The 20,680-nt window shown below is 38.1% G+C and overlaps 1 protein-coding gene across 4 annotated transcripts in view; it reads left to right on the top strand.

The window, feature by feature from the left end:
* Nucleotides 1-6,988: 6,988 nt before the first annotated feature.
* The window catches only part of LOC143466148 (histone-lysine N-methyltransferase 2C-like), a 33,161-nt gene continuing 19,469 nt past the window's right edge, over nucleotides 6,989-20,680 (top strand). For 3 of the 4 annotated variants that reach the window (XM_076964778.1, XM_076964777.1, XM_076964776.1), the window contains exons 1-39: nucleotides 6,989-7,166; nucleotides 7,476-7,655; nucleotides 7,965-8,189; nucleotides 8,307-8,419; nucleotides 8,576-8,661; nucleotides 8,863-8,991; nucleotides 9,199-9,298; nucleotides 9,463-9,601; nucleotides 9,734-9,848; nucleotides 9,944-10,021; nucleotides 10,126-10,245; nucleotides 10,367-10,646; nucleotides 10,761-10,903; nucleotides 11,074-11,266; nucleotides 11,345-11,462; nucleotides 11,575-11,738; nucleotides 11,955-12,079; nucleotides 12,229-12,381; nucleotides 12,539-12,672; nucleotides 12,894-13,058; nucleotides 13,361-13,562; nucleotides 13,688-13,797; nucleotides 13,929-14,029; nucleotides 14,315-14,410; nucleotides 15,155-15,295; nucleotides 15,397-15,576; nucleotides 15,863-15,976; nucleotides 16,115-16,239; nucleotides 16,344-16,450; nucleotides 16,610-16,721; nucleotides 17,155-17,287; nucleotides 17,599-17,742; nucleotides 17,903-18,075; nucleotides 18,233-18,752; nucleotides 18,988-19,187; nucleotides 19,360-19,466; nucleotides 19,595-19,713; nucleotides 19,823-19,968; nucleotides 20,338-20,669. In XM_076964778.1, the coding sequence (XP_076820893.1) occupies nucleotides 7,066-7,166; nucleotides 7,476-7,655; nucleotides 7,965-8,189; nucleotides 8,307-8,419; nucleotides 8,576-8,661; nucleotides 8,863-8,991; nucleotides 9,199-9,298; nucleotides 9,463-9,601; nucleotides 9,734-9,848; nucleotides 9,944-10,021; nucleotides 10,126-10,245; nucleotides 10,367-10,646; nucleotides 10,761-10,903; nucleotides 11,074-11,266; nucleotides 11,345-11,462; nucleotides 11,575-11,738; nucleotides 11,955-12,079; nucleotides 12,229-12,381; nucleotides 12,539-12,672; nucleotides 12,894-13,058; nucleotides 13,361-13,562; nucleotides 13,688-13,797; nucleotides 13,929-14,029; nucleotides 14,315-14,410; nucleotides 15,155-15,295; nucleotides 15,397-15,576; nucleotides 15,863-15,976; nucleotides 16,115-16,239; nucleotides 16,344-16,450; nucleotides 16,610-16,721; nucleotides 17,155-17,287; nucleotides 17,599-17,742; nucleotides 17,903-18,075; nucleotides 18,233-18,752; nucleotides 18,988-19,187; nucleotides 19,360-19,466; nucleotides 19,595-19,713; nucleotides 19,823-19,968; nucleotides 20,338-20,669 (6,023 nt within the window). In that variant the 5' untranslated portion in view covers nucleotides 6,989-7,065. The remainder of the gene's footprint in view (nucleotides 7,167-7,475; nucleotides 7,656-7,964; nucleotides 8,190-8,306; nucleotides 8,420-8,575; nucleotides 8,662-8,862; nucleotides 8,992-9,198; nucleotides 9,299-9,462; nucleotides 9,602-9,733; nucleotides 9,849-9,943; nucleotides 10,022-10,125; nucleotides 10,246-10,366; nucleotides 10,647-10,760; nucleotides 10,904-11,073; nucleotides 11,267-11,344; nucleotides 11,463-11,574; nucleotides 11,739-11,954; nucleotides 12,080-12,228; nucleotides 12,382-12,538; nucleotides 12,673-12,893; nucleotides 13,059-13,360; nucleotides 13,563-13,687; nucleotides 13,798-13,928; nucleotides 14,030-14,314; nucleotides 14,411-15,154; nucleotides 15,296-15,396; nucleotides 15,577-15,862; nucleotides 15,977-16,114; nucleotides 16,240-16,343; nucleotides 16,451-16,609; nucleotides 16,722-17,154; nucleotides 17,288-17,598; nucleotides 17,743-17,902; nucleotides 18,076-18,232; nucleotides 18,753-18,987; nucleotides 19,188-19,359; nucleotides 19,467-19,594; nucleotides 19,714-19,822; nucleotides 19,969-20,337; nucleotides 20,670-20,680) is intronic. The other variant, XM_076964779.1, reaches the window with a different exon arrangement.

Raw genomic sequence — 20,680 nt, 5'->3', positions numbered from 1 at the left:
CCAAGTTATAGAGCTATGCCAGACAGCAAATGAGAAATACTGGTAGTAGTGGTACCACTAGGCCTATTAAATATCATCATATTATAGACATATAAAAGCTACATGTTGAATAAACCTTTTAATATCACTTTTATGCATATTACAATAATAACATAGTAAAGAGCTTAGATAAAGGCTGGTTTGGTCTCCTTTACATAGCTACATGCCTACATTCCCATATCTGCATTGGCTAAGAGGATCGAGTATGGAGATATTATTTTGGTACTTCATAAGGTACTTAAGCTTTCAGGTGTATAGTGCATAATCAGAGCCATGTCATACGTTTGTATATTAGACTCCAGTTACCCAAATTGTGACGTCATTTGGTTGTGCACTAGAACCACAACTTTTTTGTCTATTACCTCATTTTTGCTTCTCCTTCAGCCTATAGTATACGTAAGTGCGAATGTAATAGGGACCTGAAAACACATAGACCTACCTTACCTATAAGTTACACTTAGTAGACTAACGTCCGTATAAGCTACATCGTAACACCCAAAGTCAAAACGCCTAGAAAACATGTTTTTTTTTATTAATTTTGGTAACACTGACAACAGCACCTGCAGAAGCGACAGCAAACAACAATCAGCAGACAGTCAAACCGAACAACGCAGATCTAGCGTATACAAAACAAGAAATGGGAGCCCGGCGGTATACTTCCGAAATGGTACAAGTTCGTTAAGACCAAAGTTCGCAAAAAGTTTGCTTGAACTACAATAAAAAATTTTATCGAAATTTTTTATCCAGTCACAAATGGCGTCACATCATTGTTTTGCAAAATTACTGTATTTTGCTTTACTTGAGTTTCGAACTACAATGCTGGATTTATTTATTTTAAAGGCTGTCACTAGTTCAGCGGGATTCCTTAAACGAACATTGATTTTAAATGTAGCTTAACTTCAGTCATTAAAACATTTTTGTAGTACGTTTTCAAATGGTTTATGGTTACCATATCAAATCGCAATTTTGGGGAAATTTTGTGATTAGGGTGATCACTACAAAACAACAATATTTGATATGACTTTCAAATATTCATCTCCAAGTCAAGCCACCGTTAAACACTGAAGCATTTTCGATTTGCCCAAAGTTCGTAACTTGTTAACAATTTTTATTTTGAATTTCATCCGGAAAGTGCGCAACATTGCGGTGGCAAGGACAATAGACTTGCTAGAATTAAATCAAACGGATTTTAAGGTCTTTCCAAGTGAAACTCTTATCTGCACGATTTTTTATCCCATGGGATACCCTATTTTAGTAATTACAAAGTGCTTCATATCATGTCCAGGATAGATAGGCCTGTAAAGGAGATAGCCCTCACACCTCACCAGACACTAATTTTTATAATGCATAGACCTATATTGTCAGCGAGTGACTCATCTTCCGTCTCTTCCTGTCTTGTATTTGCCTTCTCAGGTATCGAGATGGTGTTCCAGAGAATTAGGTAATTAATTTTATCCTTAATAGGCTATACCCTACTTTTCATATTATTTTCAACGTCAAGGTTTTATTTTTTATTAATGATTTTTGCTATAAAATCAGCCACTAATTAAATTATTTATTCAAGGTTTTGCTGCCCTCTTTGTCTGTTTTCATTAGCCTTTCGTAAAATCATTAATTATTAACGTTTAGGTCCGGATCCTGATGACGGATATGTCCTAATGTTCTTGCTGAAAAGTTTCTTTGTGGGTTTCACGCTGCAATTAATTGCAGTAGGGAAGATTCGGGTGCATCATCCAAGAATAATGCTCAATTGGACTGTGCTTTGTCCTCTGACGGTTACGTCACCAGTCATGAGTTGTTTTGTAAATGCTGAAATTTTATTATGGGATCTTGTGATTCAATTGCTGACCAAGCTTAAATTCTCCTTAATGACGTTCAGATAAATTTCCTCTCTTGAACTGGTGTGTCATATATATAGGCTACTGTTGTAATGTTTGCAATCTTCACTTTTTACTCTTTCACTTGTCGATCACTACTGCGCAATGTAACATTCAGTAAGCTTTGCCCAAAGGTGTAAGCCTTTGTGTCTGACAATAAATAAAAATGGGAACTTTATCATTTAGTAAAATGTATAGACAAAATAAAGCAAATAACAGCATAATCATGCCGTTTGAGGAATGGGGACTCATACCATTGAAGTAAAAGTAAAATAAGTTATCAATCTTCAATCGTCCTCGCTCATATTGTACCAATAGCCGGCAGTGTACGCGTCGTTATGGCGAATATGGTTGTTGTATAATACTTCACACCAAGTAGGCCTAATACTACAATGAAACATTATTTGTCATAGTCATACTGTAGGCTATGCTACAAGGCCATTGTACCACGGCAGTTTCGATCTTCGAAGGGCTCCTATGACTTGATGAGGCAACAGAAGTCACCTTTTCACCACGTGCTCACCTCCTTCCCCAACCTTTCACCTCCAACCTCCTTTTCGCCCGCGTGCTTTGCCATCGCATTAGAGTGCTAGTGGTCCTGGTGCCTTTACGACCCTAATATTCTCATCAGTGGGTTCCCTGACCTCAATCAATGTAATGCAACCCGGACCTCCGTCGTAGTCCTATTCATAATTTTCAGGCAGTTACGCATCGCTGAAACACCTCTACGATCAGTCTGTAGCTTCGGGTTTTCGATCTGTGTGTGCCTGGGACACGGCAATTAAGCGATCTTACTTGACTTACAATTTTTAGTTTCGTTTGCCCTTTCGAGGAAAAGCGCTCTTGCATTCCCGATATTTCTGTTGGAACCTTCCATTCCATCTTCGGCAATGGTTATTGTCTGTTCCTCTTGGGCCTTCGAAGTCGTACGGTCGTGTGTTAATTGTTGTCTCTCTGCTTGGGCTTCCATTTTGGTTGCCTGTTCCATTTCGTTCAGGCAACCTCTGCACAGAGATGGGCATGCAGTGGGTACTTTGAAAGTACCATCGGTAATGGTATCGGTACTTGGCAAAAAATGTACCGACGGTTCCGATTTTCGTTACTATTTTAAAAAATAGTTCGGTACTCGGTACCGGTACTTTTTGTGCAAAAGATTCTGCTACAAATGCAATGTTTGCCGCTATTATGCCCCCGGTAAAGATTGTTCCTGGTCAAAACATATTGGACGTTAATCGCTTGCAATTTTAATTGACATTTCTAGATTTAAAAACATCAACAGATGCTAAAATTAGTATTAAGGATTAATTAAAATGTATCTTTGAAAACTTACTTGTTAAAATTTGAAATACTCACGTGAAAAGTATCGAGATCGACTGAAATTTCTTCAAAAAAGTAATTCGGTACTTTTTTTCAAAAGAACCGCGGTACAGTAATAATGCCCGCCTATGCTTCTGCACAACGTTTTCTACCATGGTAGATGTGTTTTTGCACACCGACTAATTAGGTTCCTGACGTGTGGGAACCATCCTTTGATCCTGTTTTTCTGTTTGTTTGAGTTTACTTTCATGACAACAATCTTGTGTCATTGTCCCTGGGCTTAGGGTGTCGCGTACGTCTTTTCCCACTACGGTCGATTTTTTGTTCCGCCCCATATACCTTGGCTTACTTTTCTAACGACGATATTTTAGCTTTCGAACTGTGCTTTGGCTTATTACGCCCATGGCTTAAGTTCCAGACAATGGCTTCGACCGAAAAAATAAAAGTTTCATGTTACCTATTTTGCAGGGCGCCAATACCGCTGCCATCATTTTAAAGGGCATTAATTTCGCTGCAAAACATGGCCAAACAGACATACTAGGCCTAGTTTATCAGAAACATTTTGTCACCTGACTTATATAAATCAGAAGCTCTAACGTAGCCGAGAATTTATCAAAGAAACTAATTTTGGTTCCGCCTGCTAACCAGTTTTTTTTGAACCAGGATAGAGTAAGAAAAAGCAAATAAAGGTAGTTTTTGAAACCTGCAGTCAGTGAGTTACAAGCAGGGAGTCGAACCGCAGAGGAAAACGGTTTAACTCCGGTTCAGGTCTAGCAAAATTTTGTTTTCCCGGTTCTACTCCGGTTCAAGTTTACATAGGGTGCACACACACATTCATTCCGCTTCGGGTTTAGGTTCAGCAAGCTTGCTAATATAGGCTAGGCCGCTACGGTTCGTTCCGGGTTCGAATGACAATATCTATAGCTAATCAATTTTTTAATTTCTTCAACTACACTGCCCAAGTAGCAATTCATTACCCCAAAGAATTTCATCATGAGTAGGTATTTTTTATTTTAGGTTTTATACGTTTTGACACTGCATAATCTACAATACAATATGATATATAAGTCTGTAGTAAATATTGCAAAAACTTGGTGCCGTATCATGTATAGCCTTAAACATACGCATTTAGCGATCATAGTTCACATAGAAAAATAAAAAGATAACAAAAACTTTTGTTAAAATTTTTTTGAAATTATAGTCAAGGCTAATTTTATTTACGTTATGCGGGCCACATAAAATGATTGTGGGGGACACATCCTGCCGTGCACCACTTTCTTTGGAGAAAAGGTGTTTTTAGCTGTTAAGTACACTATTTAATTAACGTTAGATGTGGATTTAAAGGCAGATTTAAGTTAGATTTAAGTTACTATTTTGTAAAGCTTCAGTTAGGTTTACAAGCAAACGCGAAAACAGCTTCGAACGTAGAGTTTTTAAATAAAATAATTTCAGCGTCTGTTTTATGGTTGTTGTCAATAATATGACGCCGTTAGCATCCTAGTTAGGAGGACATCTTGTGGCGCGCGCCCCTTAGATATCGAAGATGATCTCTTATCCAGCAGTGAGGTGCAGTAGCCGTCTGGCCGAGAGGCGACGAGAATTGGAAGTTGTCAAATGCTGAAATTGGAATTTATAACTTTTAGAAATGTTGCATGCTCTGTTTTGTGTTCTCAGATTAAAACATGTTAGTCTGGGTGTAAGCTGGAAAAAACTAATTTTTCCTTTTTCGTTGGTAGCGGAAAAGTTGTTGCAAGGTGCGATTTTGGTTGGCTATCCCGGTAAGTTATAGGCCTAAGCCTATAGTACCGGAGTAGCCTACGGTATAACTGTATAAGAAGTACGGTACAGAAATACAAGCTATTGAAGCACATGCTGTCATGTCGTGCCTTACGTTAAGGTTACCTGGTCAGACAGACTGATACAGTCAAACGGCACTGGTAGGCCTACATGCTCGTTTATCGCAGCCACAAGCATGTAGGCAGACCCGACCTATGACTGCTTGGTCAGCATTTACTTGGCCTAGTCGCGCGCTATACCAGCACACGAACAGTAATCAAGGAATACAAGTAGGCTAAGTGCTCACACTAATAAGGCTGAAAACGCTAAAATAGAAAACAGCGTTTCCCAACTAGGCCTAGCCTAAGCCTATTTTCTAAAATTTAGCTTTTTCCAGGCTTTTAGTGAGATCCCAAATGAGGGTGTACTATACAAATGCACAACCACAGGATGCCTTTGTTTACTAGACTCCAGCCACTTAAATTGTTGTGTTATCTGTTTGTGAACTTATATACTAGACCCAAAAAGTTTGTCTAGCCTGCACAATTTTACGTCCAAAACTGCCATCTAACGCCTACTTCACGCCAGTTTCACAGCTTGGCAGGTTTGGTTGATTAGCGAGTTCACTTTCCAACGCTCTCACATTTTCATTATACTTCAGTTGGTAGAAAATCAACTTTTATCATTTTTCCTCAGGACATCTTAGCATTGTAAGAGGTCTAAGACCTTACATATACCTTACATTTGCAATACCAACCGATATTTGATATTCTCGTATTCGAGCTATGCCAACCAGGCTAAAATTGTAACCGGTAACATATCTGGTACAGCATTGGCCTAATGCCAAGTTTATTTGGGGTCTAGTGCACAACCACATAATACATTGCATACTAAACCTCAACTACTCAAATTTTGACATTATTTAGTTGTGCACTTCTGCATTAGACCCGCATTAAGCCTTGTTGGCATAGTTGTGACTTGCATGTCTGACATTATATGCCCACTCCATAGTTTAAAGTCTCCATAGTTTGACATGTACCCACACAATTTACACATTTATGTATAGTTTGTTTACAGTTTAATCATTATCCCACACAATCCCATATTAACTATTGGAGCTACACTGCAAAAGTCTTGCAGTTTTTTGCGATTTGAAATGGCTCATTTTTTGGGCGACACGCTTGAATGTTATTCTTCGCACACCAAGCCCAGCTTTTTGCACACCTTAATTTTTGGTGCTGTTTTCATTTGATCCTGTCGAAAACATATTTTCGACTGAAAGCATCATGTTTTCCTGGGCGGCAACCACTGAGCCATACTGGTTGTGATCCAAAAGCCACTAGTACTTTTCAACTCGAATGTTTGACGTCTTCCAGTTCAATGTGATTTATGATAAACAAACAACTTGTATTTGGTTGCTTCAAAACCAATTTATAATATATCTTATAAGCAAGCAATTAAGGCCTTAGTGCAAGCCGTCAAGCTAGATTTTGTGTCTTTTTGCAGATGATTCTCGCTGGTCATACTTTTCATTTCTCAATGGTCCTCAAAACACAGTGGAAAATGCAGTATGAACTTACTGGTGATAAAACTCAAGTAAATTTTGTCCAAGCAAAAGGTTTATAGACCACATGTTTTGTGTGTATATTATGTAAATGCCATACATGCAAAATCACTTCAATATTGCATGGAAGTTTCTGGTTATATAGTTACAGTTTGATTACTGGTTGCAAAGTTAACAATATTTGATAAGCTTATCAATCACTCTTTTTAATCCAAATCCATATCTACACATTTAAAAAATGCATTGAAAGTGTAATGTAAACAGCAGCATCAGATGATTTTATATAAAATTATTTTAAGGCTGCATTTTGGTAACTTATATATGATGCAGTTCATGGTAAACTTAACGCATACTGGTAGTTAATATGCTAAACAATTTGATTTGATGCTAAGTGATGCCTTTCCATTCCAGATACCATTTTCATTTTATGCTGCAATATTAGATACTTTTTATGAAGATGTTTTAGTTTGTATATATGTATTGTGCTTTGAAATGTCGGAGCAAAGTGACAATCAGTTTGATGCCGCAAATGCTCCTGACAGTCCGGTTATCTCTGAGGCGAAAACTCGACGTTCTCGATCTCTAAAAGAGAAGTAAGATTTTTGTACTCCATGCTGTTAATAAGCTTAACCGAGTTATTTAAATCTGTTTTTTAATATGTACCATTTATTCAAGGGTGATCTTTTGGACTGTAGTTTTGCAACTGTTGTTAGCAACCAGGCATGCTGTTTACAAGCATAAGCTCATTGCATAATCTAATTTATATATATTTTGTGGTCTTACTGCTATGTAAATATGTTGACTCATTGCAAGTAAGCAATTTTGTAAGTTGAAGTGATAGATAATAGTTATACGTATAAGTATTAATATCTATATATAGATAAACTTCTTTGCACTCACAGGGGACGCAGTAGATCAAGAATACGAGATGACGGAGATACAATATCAAATGACCCAGACTATAGCCCTTATGATGAGTTAGGAGATGGCAGTGGTGATATATCAACCTGCTCAACTCCAGTGGAGGAAAAATGTTCGCCAATAGAGTCAACTCCTGCCCTCAGTTCTCCAGTTTTTCCATGGTAATGTCGATACTTAGTTGTGCTAACTTGTCCTTTCATGAAGCTGCTTTCTGTGTGTTGGTGTAACTTTCTGTAGTATATATAATAACGCATTCTACATCATATAATTGGTTTTGCTAAAAACACAAACTTTTCCAATTGAATGAAAAACAGAGCCAGAATTTCGCAACACAATCAATTGTTTTAGTAGTTCTGTGTCATACCTATCATTTAGACAAGATTTATGTATATTTAATTCATTTTAAACAGCTTAATTTCGGCAGCCTTTAATTTGTCTCACCTCTGATTAGCAAAATAATGATTTTGCAGCTCTGGAACAATCTGCTCATTGTGTTATTGTGGGGAAAAAAGCCTTTTAGGTCAGGGTGACTTGACTCGCTACGATCCGACACCCAGCTTTAATCCTTTTCGCAAGCCATCATCAAAATTTAGGAGTAATAGGGACTCTTACTCCGGTCATTCACCAGGGTCAGACTTTAGTGATAGGTCAGCAAAATCTCCTTCTCGTGGCAGAAGCCGTGAAACAAGGCACAGGTCTGTAAAAATTCATAGATTGTATTTACACTAAATAGTGTTAACAGATTGCACGAAAGAATTTGCTGATGCGTTTTTTCCACTTTGTTAAGTGGTAATATCCTGTCTTCTTTGCAGCCGTGATTCGAACAGCCGTCAATCTGAAAGTCGACCTGTAGAAGTTGTTGAAGAGCTTCAAAGTCTTGGTTGTCCTGAAATTGCCGATCCCAATCAAGTTTTTGAACCCACGGGTATGCTGTTGTGGTATAAAGCAAAAAATGATGCGCTGGAAAAGTTTTTGTTTTAACATTATTTTGCAGAGCATGTTGGAAATTTAATAACTTTTAGTTCTTCATAGTGGCGTTTTTAATTTTATATTTTCATCTTAGTATTTCAATTTGGTTTAGGTCATGTAACTGCTCATCACTGTTGTGCTGCTTGGTCTGAAGGTGTCACTCAGAATGAATTGTACCAATTACTTTCTGTTGACAAGGTGAGGTTATTGCATCTTTCATATTTTATTTATTTTTGATTTCTGCATTGAACAGCGTTTTTATAAAAAATTGAAGTTTTACATCCCAGCTGCAGTCGTATTTTGACAACGGATAGTTTCAAAACAAGAGATTTATGTTGCTTATAGGTTGTAATGGAGATCAAACGTAGTTATTTTAGTAATCTTCGCTACATTTTGCAGGCTGTTCATCATGGCATGGCTCAAAGATGCAGTTATTGCAACAATTATGGTGCTACCATTAAGTGCAAAGCCACGCGCTGTGACAAGCTCTACCATTATCCATGTGCGGCAGGGAGTGGTTGCTTCCAGGTTAATCTTTGTGGTTTTGTACTTAAGAAAATTATGAATTTGTTATGCAGATTTCATGGAAAATGAGTTAATTGGTGTTTTCCCAGCTGGCTTATCGTTAAAGTTTGTTTAGACTGGCAAAACCACATAAACTCCAAATATGTTAGTTATGCAGACATTCCTGGTGCAGGGTAGTTTTAAATAACAGTGTTTTCATTCATTTCTAAGGATATAAAGTCAATGTTGATGCTTTGTCCCGATCACTTGGAACAAGCCCCATCAATTGGTGCTCCAGAGGAATTGAACTGTGCTGTTTGTGATGACATGGGTAAGTGCCAATTTTGTAGTATTTGTTTTGGTAAGTCTCATAAACTGCTGTGTTGCTAATTTCTTCACCAAACTACTTAGTTTGTAATTTTGTTGACATTTCAAAACGATTTTTGAAAATATTGTTTGGTTTTATTTTAAAATGCGATAATTCTCTTTCATAAGGTGAGATATCCGATTTCTTATTTTGCACGTCATGTGGCCATCACTATCATGGTCAGTGCTTGCATCCATATGTTAGCGTGAATCCTGTTGTCCGTGCTGGGTGGCAGTGTCCAGATTGCAAGATATGTCAGACGTGCAGGTATTCACAATTAACAAAATATGAACAAGACATTAATATTGAATGGTAATATTAACATTTCCCCATTCGTTAATCATTGCCGTATATTCTTAATTGATGTTGGTTATTAAGTGATATTGATAAATTTATTAGACAACCAGGAGACGATAATAAGATGCTTGTGTGTGATTCGTGTGACAAGGGTTATCATACCTACTGCTTGCAGCCTGCCATGCCATTTATTCCAAAAAACGGCTGGTGTTGTCAAGTAAGTGAAGTTGAGATACAGAATATTTTATTTATTTTGTATGCGAGTAAAAATTTTGAAAACTGTAATACACATGAAGCAAATTCTTCTCACAGAGTTGTAGACGATGCACGGACTGTGGCTCAAGATCAGCCGGCAGTGGCCCCAGTTCCCGATGGCACCACAACTACCAGGTAGACAAAGTTTATTGTCACTTGGAAATAGAGTGATGTAAATTGATTGTACATTTATAGATACACCTGCTTGTAAGGCATAAACTAACATTACTGTATGTCAGGTCTGTGATGGCTGCTATCAGCAAAGGAACAAGGGGTTAAGTTGCCCTGTGTGTGGCAAGGCATATAGGGCTAACGTACAGCGGGATGACATGATGCACTGCAATGGATGCAAGAAATGGGCAAGTTCTTAAAACCACTTAATCGTTATTGGTTGCTCTGTATTTAATTGTTACTGCGTTACTTACTAGCAGTTGAAAATGTGTGATTTGGAAAAGATAAGAAAAACGTTTCGTTCTGTAGATTCATGAGGATTGCGATGACTCAGTGGACATGGACGCGTACTGCGAAATGGGTAGCAGCTACACTTGTCCAAGCTGTCGAAATGAGCAAAAGGAAATCGAAGGTGAATATCAGTCCATTGAGCGTTTGGAGTTTGAAGCTGTGGATCTTCCTCCACCTCCTCCTGATCACCGGACACCTGCTGTAGATCAGGAAACACCAACCTCACTGCAGGAACCAGCAAAACGAATGATGGTTTCAAGCAGTGTTGATTCTGACAAGTCATCTTCTGCCATGAAAGGTAGATCTTGCAAAAACGTTGTTATAACTTAGTATAGATTTCCTGCTGATGTTCTTCTTGTGCCTGATAAGCAATTGAAAATAATATTTAATTTGAAAAATGTTTTATTTGTAGGGAGCAGTAATGACCCAATGCTCTTTACGAGTGGCAAACAGCGTACCCCTAGTGAAGAAGTTGTACAGCCTCAACGTAGTTTGGTGGATCGTAAATCATCATCTGACAGCCATCTAGGTGCAATATTTGATGCTGACCCACAGGTACGCTGTTGCTCCCTTTCATGTGAATCGTATGGCAAGTAGTATAAATCTAGTTTTAATTCACCTCTAATTTCTGTGTATTGTTTCTAGCCAGTGCGCTTTCGTCTATTGTAACTCCCTTTTCTAATCATCTTTTTTCGAGTTTTAAATCAGTGCTTGTCGCTTTGCAGTATCAACTCGGTCTGTTCAGTGGTGATGCATTTCAACCAATTGTCAGTGTTCCGATGTTGTACGAAGAGCAGCAGGTAAATTTGCACAAAGATGGTGTTGAATGGCCAAAAAAGAAATTGCGACAACTATCAGGGCAACGATCCCCTGTTAAAATACCTCAAAAACCTTCACCAAGTGGCACTTCTCCAGACTGTAAGTTGTTATTGCTGTTTTACCTTGTCTAAAACAATATCCAATGTTAAGAGTAAACACCAGTTACTCCTTATCCAGATACTCCAACGGCTCTGTCTCCAAGGCAAAACCTTGGTAAACCAGGTGGAATATATGGAAAAGGAAAACCGTTTGGAGCTCGAAAAAGGACTAGTGCTGTTCGATCACGGGGAAAAGGGTAAGATTTTTTGGATAATATCACAAATTGCAACGTGGTTGGTTGCTTCAAATGCTTTTACATGTCAAGCCAATTACTGTCATTGGAAAGATTTTGCGAATAATTTTTCAAGGCGAGGCGCCCGCCGTCATCGCCAAGGTAGTATGTCCTCCAATTTATCGGCGTCGTCAGGTGTTCCGAGTCCAACAAGTGCATTAAACTCATCCCAACCTGGTGCTGGTCCAGTGAGCAGTGGAATGGCGAGGAGAAGATCAAGAACACGGTGGCGAAGACAAGGTATTTGCTAAATTCTTCAAACCTTTTAGATTTTTTCTCATAGTTTCAAACTTCATTGAGTCATGTTCACATGTATGCCGAACTTTTACAGAGTTAAGCGTTAACCTTTTTGGATGGTTTTGTCATTGACATATATATCCAGTTTATTTAGTTATGCATTTATGCATGTGCTCTATACTCCATCATTGAGTGATGATCTGTGTTTTTTATGCACAGAGAGCACCACCAATGCTCTTGCTCCCCCGGAAAACTTCCAGGAGAGTCCAGACGAGGAGTACGGAGATTCTATGCATAACACAGTTGTTCTCTGTTCTGCTGACGACGACTTTACACTTAATCAGGTGAATAAAAAAAAAAAAGATGGAAAAACCCCAAAGTTTTATCCGTTGTGTAATGAAACATGCCTAATTTAGTTTATTGGCGTGTTTTACTGGTTTGCTTCGAGTCTTGATGTGTTTCTTACAATCAATGTTTCTATGCATCACTACAGGACATGTGTGTCGTCTGCGGCAGTTTCGGTCTGGGAGCAGAGGGTCGGTTAATTGCCTGTTCTCAGTGTGGTCAGTGCTACCATCCCTACTGTGTCAACCTTAAATTAACAAAAGTGGTCCTGAGGAAAGGCTGGAGATGCCTGGATTGCACTGTAAGCACCTGTTTACATATTTCTGTAAAATTAATCTGTGCATTCAGCACATGAAAGCAAAATACTTAGCATTGAGAACAAGGTCTGCTCTCGTTGACTGTTGGTGTGACTGTGACAGGCAGTTGGTAGTTATCATGATGTTGTTCATTTACTAAAGGTCTGCGAAGAATGTGGAGCAGCTGATGACCCGTCCCATCTTTTGTTATGTGACGACTGTGATATTTCATATCATACATATTGCCTTAAACCTCCACTTCAACACGTGCCTAAAGGTGGTTGGAAATGTAAATGGTGAGTTGTCTTCCCCAACCGTTACATCCCTCAGTATGGACAGAAGTTTCATGTATATACTAATAATAATAGTCTTGATTTCAAGCCTTACTACAAATGACTTTTTATGAGTTCCCATGCCATATCCATTATTCATCACTTTGTTTTAGTGGTATCAAGCACTGTTTTCTGTTTGTTTTTGTTGTTGAAACCTCTAATCTAACAAGATTTTATTTCACAAGGTGTGTTCGATGCAATCACTGTGGTACCACCACTCCTGGTACGAATTGCGATTGGGCAGAAAATTACACTCTCTGTGGTCCATGCGCTTCGCTCAATCACTGTCCCATTTGTCGACGTTTGTATCGCGACGAGGATATTATTATGCAGTGTTCCAACTGTGAAAGGTACAACACACATCAGGTTTATATCACAGTCTATATAAGTATATGGCACTTCTATGAGCATTGAACAAGCAATGAATGCTTGTTATTTCGAAGCTGAATGGACTCATTAAATTACAATTGAATTACCTGAGACATATACAAGAGCATTTGCTAGGAATGGTTAAGCTACATTGAGAAACGGAAATTTTAACCCAACAAGATTTCATGTTTTCGTAAGATATAAACGTATGAGAAAAAGTGTAACTTAGCTAATAATTATGCTAACATTTCATGTTACTGAAGAGATGTTCATTTTTGTTCAGATGGTTGCATTCAAGTTGTGAATATTTATACAATGAGTCTGATATTGAAAAGGTTTTGGAAAAGGGGTATACATGCTTGTTTTGTCGACCAAAGGGTTCAACACCACCCCATCTTGATTTAAACCCCCCGCAAACATTTGATGGTGACCCAATGACAGGGTTATACATCGGTCGAACCAGATCTGATGCAGAACAAGTAAAGGTTGGTACAATACGTTCCTCTGCAACCCATAAAACCTATCATGTTACGGGCATCACATCATGGGATTGATTTTCTACCTTTGTCTCTGTATGGTATTGAGCAGCAACACACAACATTTTTTCTAGGAATACCACAAAGATGGAGTGGCATTGACCAGTGCCGGGCTGCAGCATATACAACAGTTAATGCAGAAAGCCATGGGCCTGCACAAGAAGAAAGCGGGGGTGCAGAGAAGGTGTGCCAAATATGAAATAAATTGATTTGAATATCCAAGTTTATGTGACTGTTTTTTCATAAGTATTAATTTGTTAGCGTAATTATCTAGTTTGTGTACTGTGTGTTGTATATGATGTTTTGGACTTGCAGGAAATCTCACCTGCAAAAGCAAGTTGATAGATCAAACTCCATAGAAATGAAATCAGCTTCCCAGGACATAAATTCAGGTGCAGACGGACAAGCTATGAAAAGTCAGTTTCTTCTTGGATTAGCTTATTCAATATTTGCGTTTTCGTATTTTTTATGCTAGCACAAGGTCTAATGCAGTAGCTTATTTCATGAAGTTTAGCCGATTCAAATTTTGATGCAAACTGTTATTTGTCTTGTCTTGTTTGTAAGAAGTGCATAAAATACTGAGCATAAATTTACTAACACTAAGATTAAGTAGTAATAGATCCTTTTTATTATTAATATTCTTTTCTTTACTATCCATTATTACTTTATGAAAGTTTTCGTTTGATTCTTGTTAAAATAAGGTGAAGATGGTTTGAACACTTTGGAAAAGGCAGAGACAATGGATCCTATTAAAGTTGAAGGTCATGAAAGTGCGTTGTTACCTGAACTTGAAACAGGTACATTATCAGAATGAATTAGTTTGGTTTCATTGTATCATTAGGAACTTACCTGTGCATATTTACTATCTATGGGTACTGTACAGTTTTTGTTCTGTAAACGGTTTTAGCAACAGTACTGGCAGGTTTAATTGAAATAATTCTATCTCCTGTAAACCGTATGTAATAAGTTACTGCATTTTAGAATGCAAATCACTCAAATATACAGATGCCCTCTTTCATATGTCTGATGATGCCTCATCACCTAATATGGATATAAGTTGTCAAACAAAATGTACATGTTGTTTTTCATGTCCGTTATTAAACGCATGCCCCGTAAACATCGTTGCAGTGATGCATCTGGTCAAATGCCCATGTTATACTTTATACAATATATGTTGTAAAATGACTTACTTCTTCGACATGGTTTATAATTTTTGGTGTTACTTTCAGTAATAGCTTTCAATTATTTGTTGTCTATGTAATGTTGCCATCCAATGTCAGTTGTACAGTGAAACTTGGTGTCTGTTCGTTTAGTTGTGACTAATATATGGTACTTTATGTTAAACAGCAAAACTTTAGTAAATGTATGTTGTAGCCACATTAATCTAACTCGATTAAGAAGCCGCCACAAATTCTATAAATACTTATCAGAAACGGTTGTTATTTGGGAACCACAATACTTTGGTTTATTTTTAATCACATGCGCCATGCTTCCAATAACGCTTTGTTATTTGTCAATAAATAGCATTTATGTAATGACAGGTACAGAAGGAGGTGTCTCGATCCAAGCTAATGACAGCTTGGATTCTTGTGATCTTGGAAATTCCCCTGACCCTACGAAGCAAGTTCTCATGGGTGTGAAGGATGGAGGGGTTAAACGAAGACGAAAACCCTACCGACCTGGTAATTGACTGCATAATGAAATTTATAGATAGTGTTAGTTTTTCTAATTTTAATGTTTGAAGTTGTAAAAGTATGAACAGTTGGTTAATTATCATTTAAAGGTATCGGAGGTTTTATGGTCCGGCAACGTGGTCGTGGCGGATTCATTGGCAGTAGGGGTCGCCGTGGTCGATATCACCGGGGTGGTTCAAGTACCCCAACAATTAGTGGAGCCCCAGGGTTTGACACCGCACCATCTAACACAGATGACGTGAAACTGAGAGCAACTGAAATAACTGGAGGTGAAACTAAATGCAATTTAGTTCCAGTACAGTTTTCACAATTTGCAATCATAAGCCTTCCACAAACTGCTGTTCTAGTTCAGGGATGTCCAACCTTTTATTATAGTGGGCCGCATTGTCACTTGAAATAATTGAATGGGCCGCAAAACCTATTAAATTTCAAGAAAAATGGGTAGGAGTGAAAATGACTAGCGGGCCGCACAAAAATCTCAGGCGGGCCACAGGTTGGACATCCCTGGTCTAGTTTAAACTGTATAATATAAATATAAATACCTTGTATGTGTAGAATGTGGGTCGAGCTATATAAAACACGAGATGGAAGGGGGGATCACCATCGCCCATGCTGACCCAGCTCCAGAAGGAGATAAACCCACTCTTACCCCTGAAGACAAAAGTGAAGGTGACGCAAGATTTACACATTCATTTCCTAGCCTTGAAACAAGCATAATTTTCCTACAAAATTTTTGTGTTGAACATCGCATAAATGACCTTTTTACATCTATAAAGATGAAAATTAACAAGTATTTTATTTCAAAAGGCCAAACCAGCATGCTTTTGTCCCCGTTAAGACTCAAGATATCCACCGTGTCTCAGCCTCCAACACAACAGAAGAAAAAGAAGAAGCGCTCACGACTGATCGATCAGTTTCCACCATATATACAGGTTACTCAAAATGCTACTAAATATTTCAGCATGTCAATATTAAATTATTCTCTTCATTATAAGGTACAGGTATGTTAAAATTTTATTGCTCTTAAAAATTGCAGGAGGGATTTTTTGGACCAACCATACTAGCCCAAGCTAAGTTGCAGGGCACAAGCAATAACTCTGTCATTAGTATCGAAGAAAGCAAAGTCGATCTGAACAAAAAAACGTCAGTTTACGTTTTTGCTCGTACCAGTCCAGCTAGTCAAACTTTGAATAAGCTACTTTTTGTTGGTGTTTGCTTTATATATATTTTGTTAGCTGACTAAGTTTATAAAAATTAATTAATCAGTTAATATAATTAATTATAAATTATGTTTTTGAGCAGTGTCAAGTCAGACTCCCAAATTTTGCTTCCTGAAAATGTCCGGTTGAGACTAGATTCTAACAAGGCTGCTGACGCAAAAATAAAGAATGATTTAAAACAAGATCGGCATCATGTAAGATCATCCATACCAAGATATGTGTAAAAATTACCTGTCGATATACGTTATATAATAATAAATTCTCACGAACCAAAACTCAAATTATCCAGATCCAATTTTCACATTTTTTCAAAATCCTTTTTTTTTACGCAAAAAGTTTGATTGGCAGAAACAGTTATTTCTATTGTTTCCAGTACACGTAATGTACGTAAGCACATGATACTTCACGTTACATTGTAGAACCAAACAATTTCATGCAATAGCTATTGTTAATAGAGCCATACCATACTTGTAGATGAAAAAAATGAGCACTTTAATCGGTTAATGGCATATTTAAACTTGTGTTTTATGACTTTAAGTTTAAAACTATTTTAGAATAGGACCTCAGATCCTGAGTTTGCTAAAAGTTATTCTAGAGTAATTTTAATTTCCTTTCTTGTGTTTTCAGTCACGGATGATGACATCAGGTGATGATGACCCAATGATGATCGATAAAGAAAGTGAGGATCTTTTGGGAGTTCTTCCCGATGATCTACCGTTCAAAGATGATGATCTTCTTGGCATTCTTTCTGGTAGCAAAGGTACCTATTACACCATTTATTGCTCCACAGCATGTAATGCTGTATTCTATTTTTTGATTTGGTGGTTCACCTTCAGAATTTATCACAATTAAATTGAATAATAAATTACATCAAAGGTACACAAAGACCGTGTTTTTAGCAATACCATGCAAATTAGTAAACTAATACAATTATTTAAAGTAGTCGTAAGTAAAGAGCACCGGTAATGTCATGAAGTTTTTGAGATTTGCAAGGTTCGTCTTCTTTGAGCTATATTGCATAGGATTGAACATATTTGAGCGCTTGTGAAGCTTTCAGGCGTTTTTGTGCAGGAGGTCAGGATAGCCACGAGAATATTTTGAGCCCGAGCGCATTGGAAACTCTTGTCAATGATGGGCTTGCAACAATGGACGGGGATATGACATCATTGTTCCCGGATATTCTCAGTCATACACAAGATGGCGCAACAGGCAATGGTAAGTGCCCTCATGCAATTCATGTCAATCTGTTCGCATCATTGAAATATGTATATCGGAATGTTCATGAGCAACAAATAACAGATATGTTGTCGATAGTGTAAAACAAGCAAGTACTAATCCTATGTTTGATTTAAGTCTTATTTAACTTTCTTATCAGACGAATCAGCTCTTGGAGATTTGTCAAAGTCCAGCGAAGTAAACAAAGCAGCTCCAGAAATCAAAACAGAAGACTCAAACATCCATCAAGACTCTTCACATGATGTGACCATGTCCACTGCACTTGAATTAGAACAAACCGAAGCGATCTTGGATCAAATCACAGCCGCACATGTAAGTTGAACCCAGACACTTACCGTATCACTTTCCTGATTATGTAGTGACCAAAGATTTTTATAGGTTATATTTGATTCAACCATTGTAATTCCGACCACAACTATGTGCTTTGGTTCATATTTATGAGATGTTGTTTTTGTCATCCCTATTTCAGACTAAGGAGATGGAACAGAGTGAAGCAATTGCCAAGCAAAATGACCTGAAACAACAACAACAACAGCAACAGCAAATACACGGCCAGATGAAGCGACAACAAATTCAACAGCAACATTTGCAGATGCAGCAGCAGCAACGCATGCAACAGGGCAACTTTGGTGCCCAACAACCAACCAATGCACAGCAACATAGTATGCAGCTGTCACGGCCAATGTTTCACGATGCAAATGTTGCACCAAACATTGCACAACAACCAGGTCAACAACAGATGGTTAAATGTCAGCAACCAGTGAACTCCCAACAAACAAACCAGCAACCACTTACCCCACAACCAGTTCCTAATCAGATGGTACCAAGCAACCAACAGCAACCTGTATTTATGAACCAGCACACGGCAATACAAGGTCCAAGCAATCAACAAGTCCTCGTCAATCAGGCACCTCACATGCTTCAACAAACTTCACTAAACCAGCAGCAGTTTATAGGTTCCCTGGCACCAGGGGAAATGACAAATCAGAGTAAGCCAGTTTGGAACAAACAGTCTGATAGTATCAGGAGTAACCTGAGGCAATGTAGGTCAATTGCCTTAAAATAGAAATCACATTAAGCTATAACTTACTGAAGCAAATCATTGCATTTAATGCCATTTTGAAGATGTGGCTTGATGCCTATTTTCTGTAATAGTTTTAATTTAACAAAAAAAATTTTAACATTGATTTTTCTTTTGAAGTCTGTAATTGATGCACTTGACAGATCCAATGACACCAACCACGCTGGTTCCAATGACAGTAAACATCGGTTCCCATCAAAATCAGATGAACGTTAACATGCAGCCTTCGCAGTTGAGGATGATGGGCACAACAGGACCTTTGGTGCAAATGTTTGGCAATAATGTAGGAAATCGTCAGCCTCAGGCGTTGTCTAGACCTGGTAGTGGGCTGTCACAGCCATCAGTAAGTTCGTCTCAGAATCTTATTTATCCACTGGATGAATGTGTATTTTACAGCAGTAAAGTTACATGTTTGTCATGCTGATTACAGTTGAAAGATTCACCTTAGCTGTTGTCGTGACAACAAAAATAAACTGTTTAACACCATTTCAATAAAAGCAACTCTTGCTCCTCAGGTGCCTCACTCTCCAGCCTTGTCCATAATGGAAAGCGCAGATAGTCCTCGCAAAACTCATCAATCCCATCAGGTTGTTTCTGTTTCAAATCTCCCTGACTTGACCAGGTGAGAGTAACGCAATAGTATCTAAAACACATCCACATCGCTCCGTAACTACCAGATCAAATACCATAAAATTGTATTGGACTATAAATGCTCAAACATAAGTTGAAACTTTATAAATCATTTTCTAGTGACAGCAATATATTCGAACCTGCTCCGCCACCGTGGCCACTTGGAACGGATTTAGAGGGCGACACACTCAGTGTTAATCAGAGAAACATCCTTAAATGGGAAAAGGATGAACCACTTGGTCAGTTTGTGGCCTCTGTTTTGTGACTTCTTCAATCGTTGAGAGGTCCAAGTATTGGCGTAGTTTTCTAAAATTAATGTTATGTTTATGGAGATTCTCTCATTTGCAGGTCCACTTGCTACTATATCTCCAGTCCTGTATGCAAACATGCAGCATCCTTACCTAAAGAAAGAGTATCCAGATTGGCAGACGAGAGCAAAACAGGTCGCCAAGTTATGGAGGAAAGCTACGTCCGATGAACGGGCTCCTTTCCTGGTATGTTGTTATGATTGCTGGAATTATACTCCTTAATATGGCAACGATATGACAAAGCATATGCAGTAGACTTTTTCTAAAAGTTATTGTTCATTAGTTTTGTTGACTGTTTCCCATAGCGTTGTGACGACATAACTCAGTAAAAGCCAAATAACTCATTAACAAAATCATTAAATTACTCATTCATTTACATAGATTTTTAGTTATCCAAAGTTGATAAGCTATTTGTAGACATTTTATTAAGACTAATTAAGATACTCTAAGTTAATTGCAATTTTTAGTTGAGAGTTGTGTTGTCGAGTTTTCATTGCTTAGTTGAAAGGTTTCTGCTACAGGGTTCTTTTAGTTAACATTCTGTATGAAACACAGCAAAAAGCAAGGGACAACAGAGCATTGCTGAAATCACGGTGTCGCGGGGAAGTCCTGGAACTCAACGAACAGGATCTTCTCTCGATTGAGATGTTTGATCAGGAAGACGAGCAGAAAACCCACGCTCATCAACCGCACAGAGACCAACAACATCTGCCAACAGGAGACATCAGCAGCCAGCTCAACAGCTTGCAACATGACACTTCGATGATGACGCATGGAATGATGCCAACCAATCAGCAGCAAATGCAGCAGAGCAGAACAAAAGGAAATAATCAGGGACAGAGCTCTTTGCATTTTGGAAACTTTGTGAAACCTCGGCCGTATTCAAGGTAATTTGAGC

The sequence above is a fragment of the Clavelina lepadiformis genome, chromosome 7, assembly GCF_947623445.1.
Source record: "Clavelina lepadiformis chromosome 7, kaClaLepa1.1, whole genome shotgun sequence".
Lineage (NCBI taxonomy): Eukaryota > Metazoa > Chordata > Ascidiacea > Aplousobranchia > Clavelinidae > Clavelina > Clavelina lepadiformis.
Note: the sequence above shows the minus strand (reverse complement) of the source record. Positions and strands in the feature narration are given on the sequence as shown.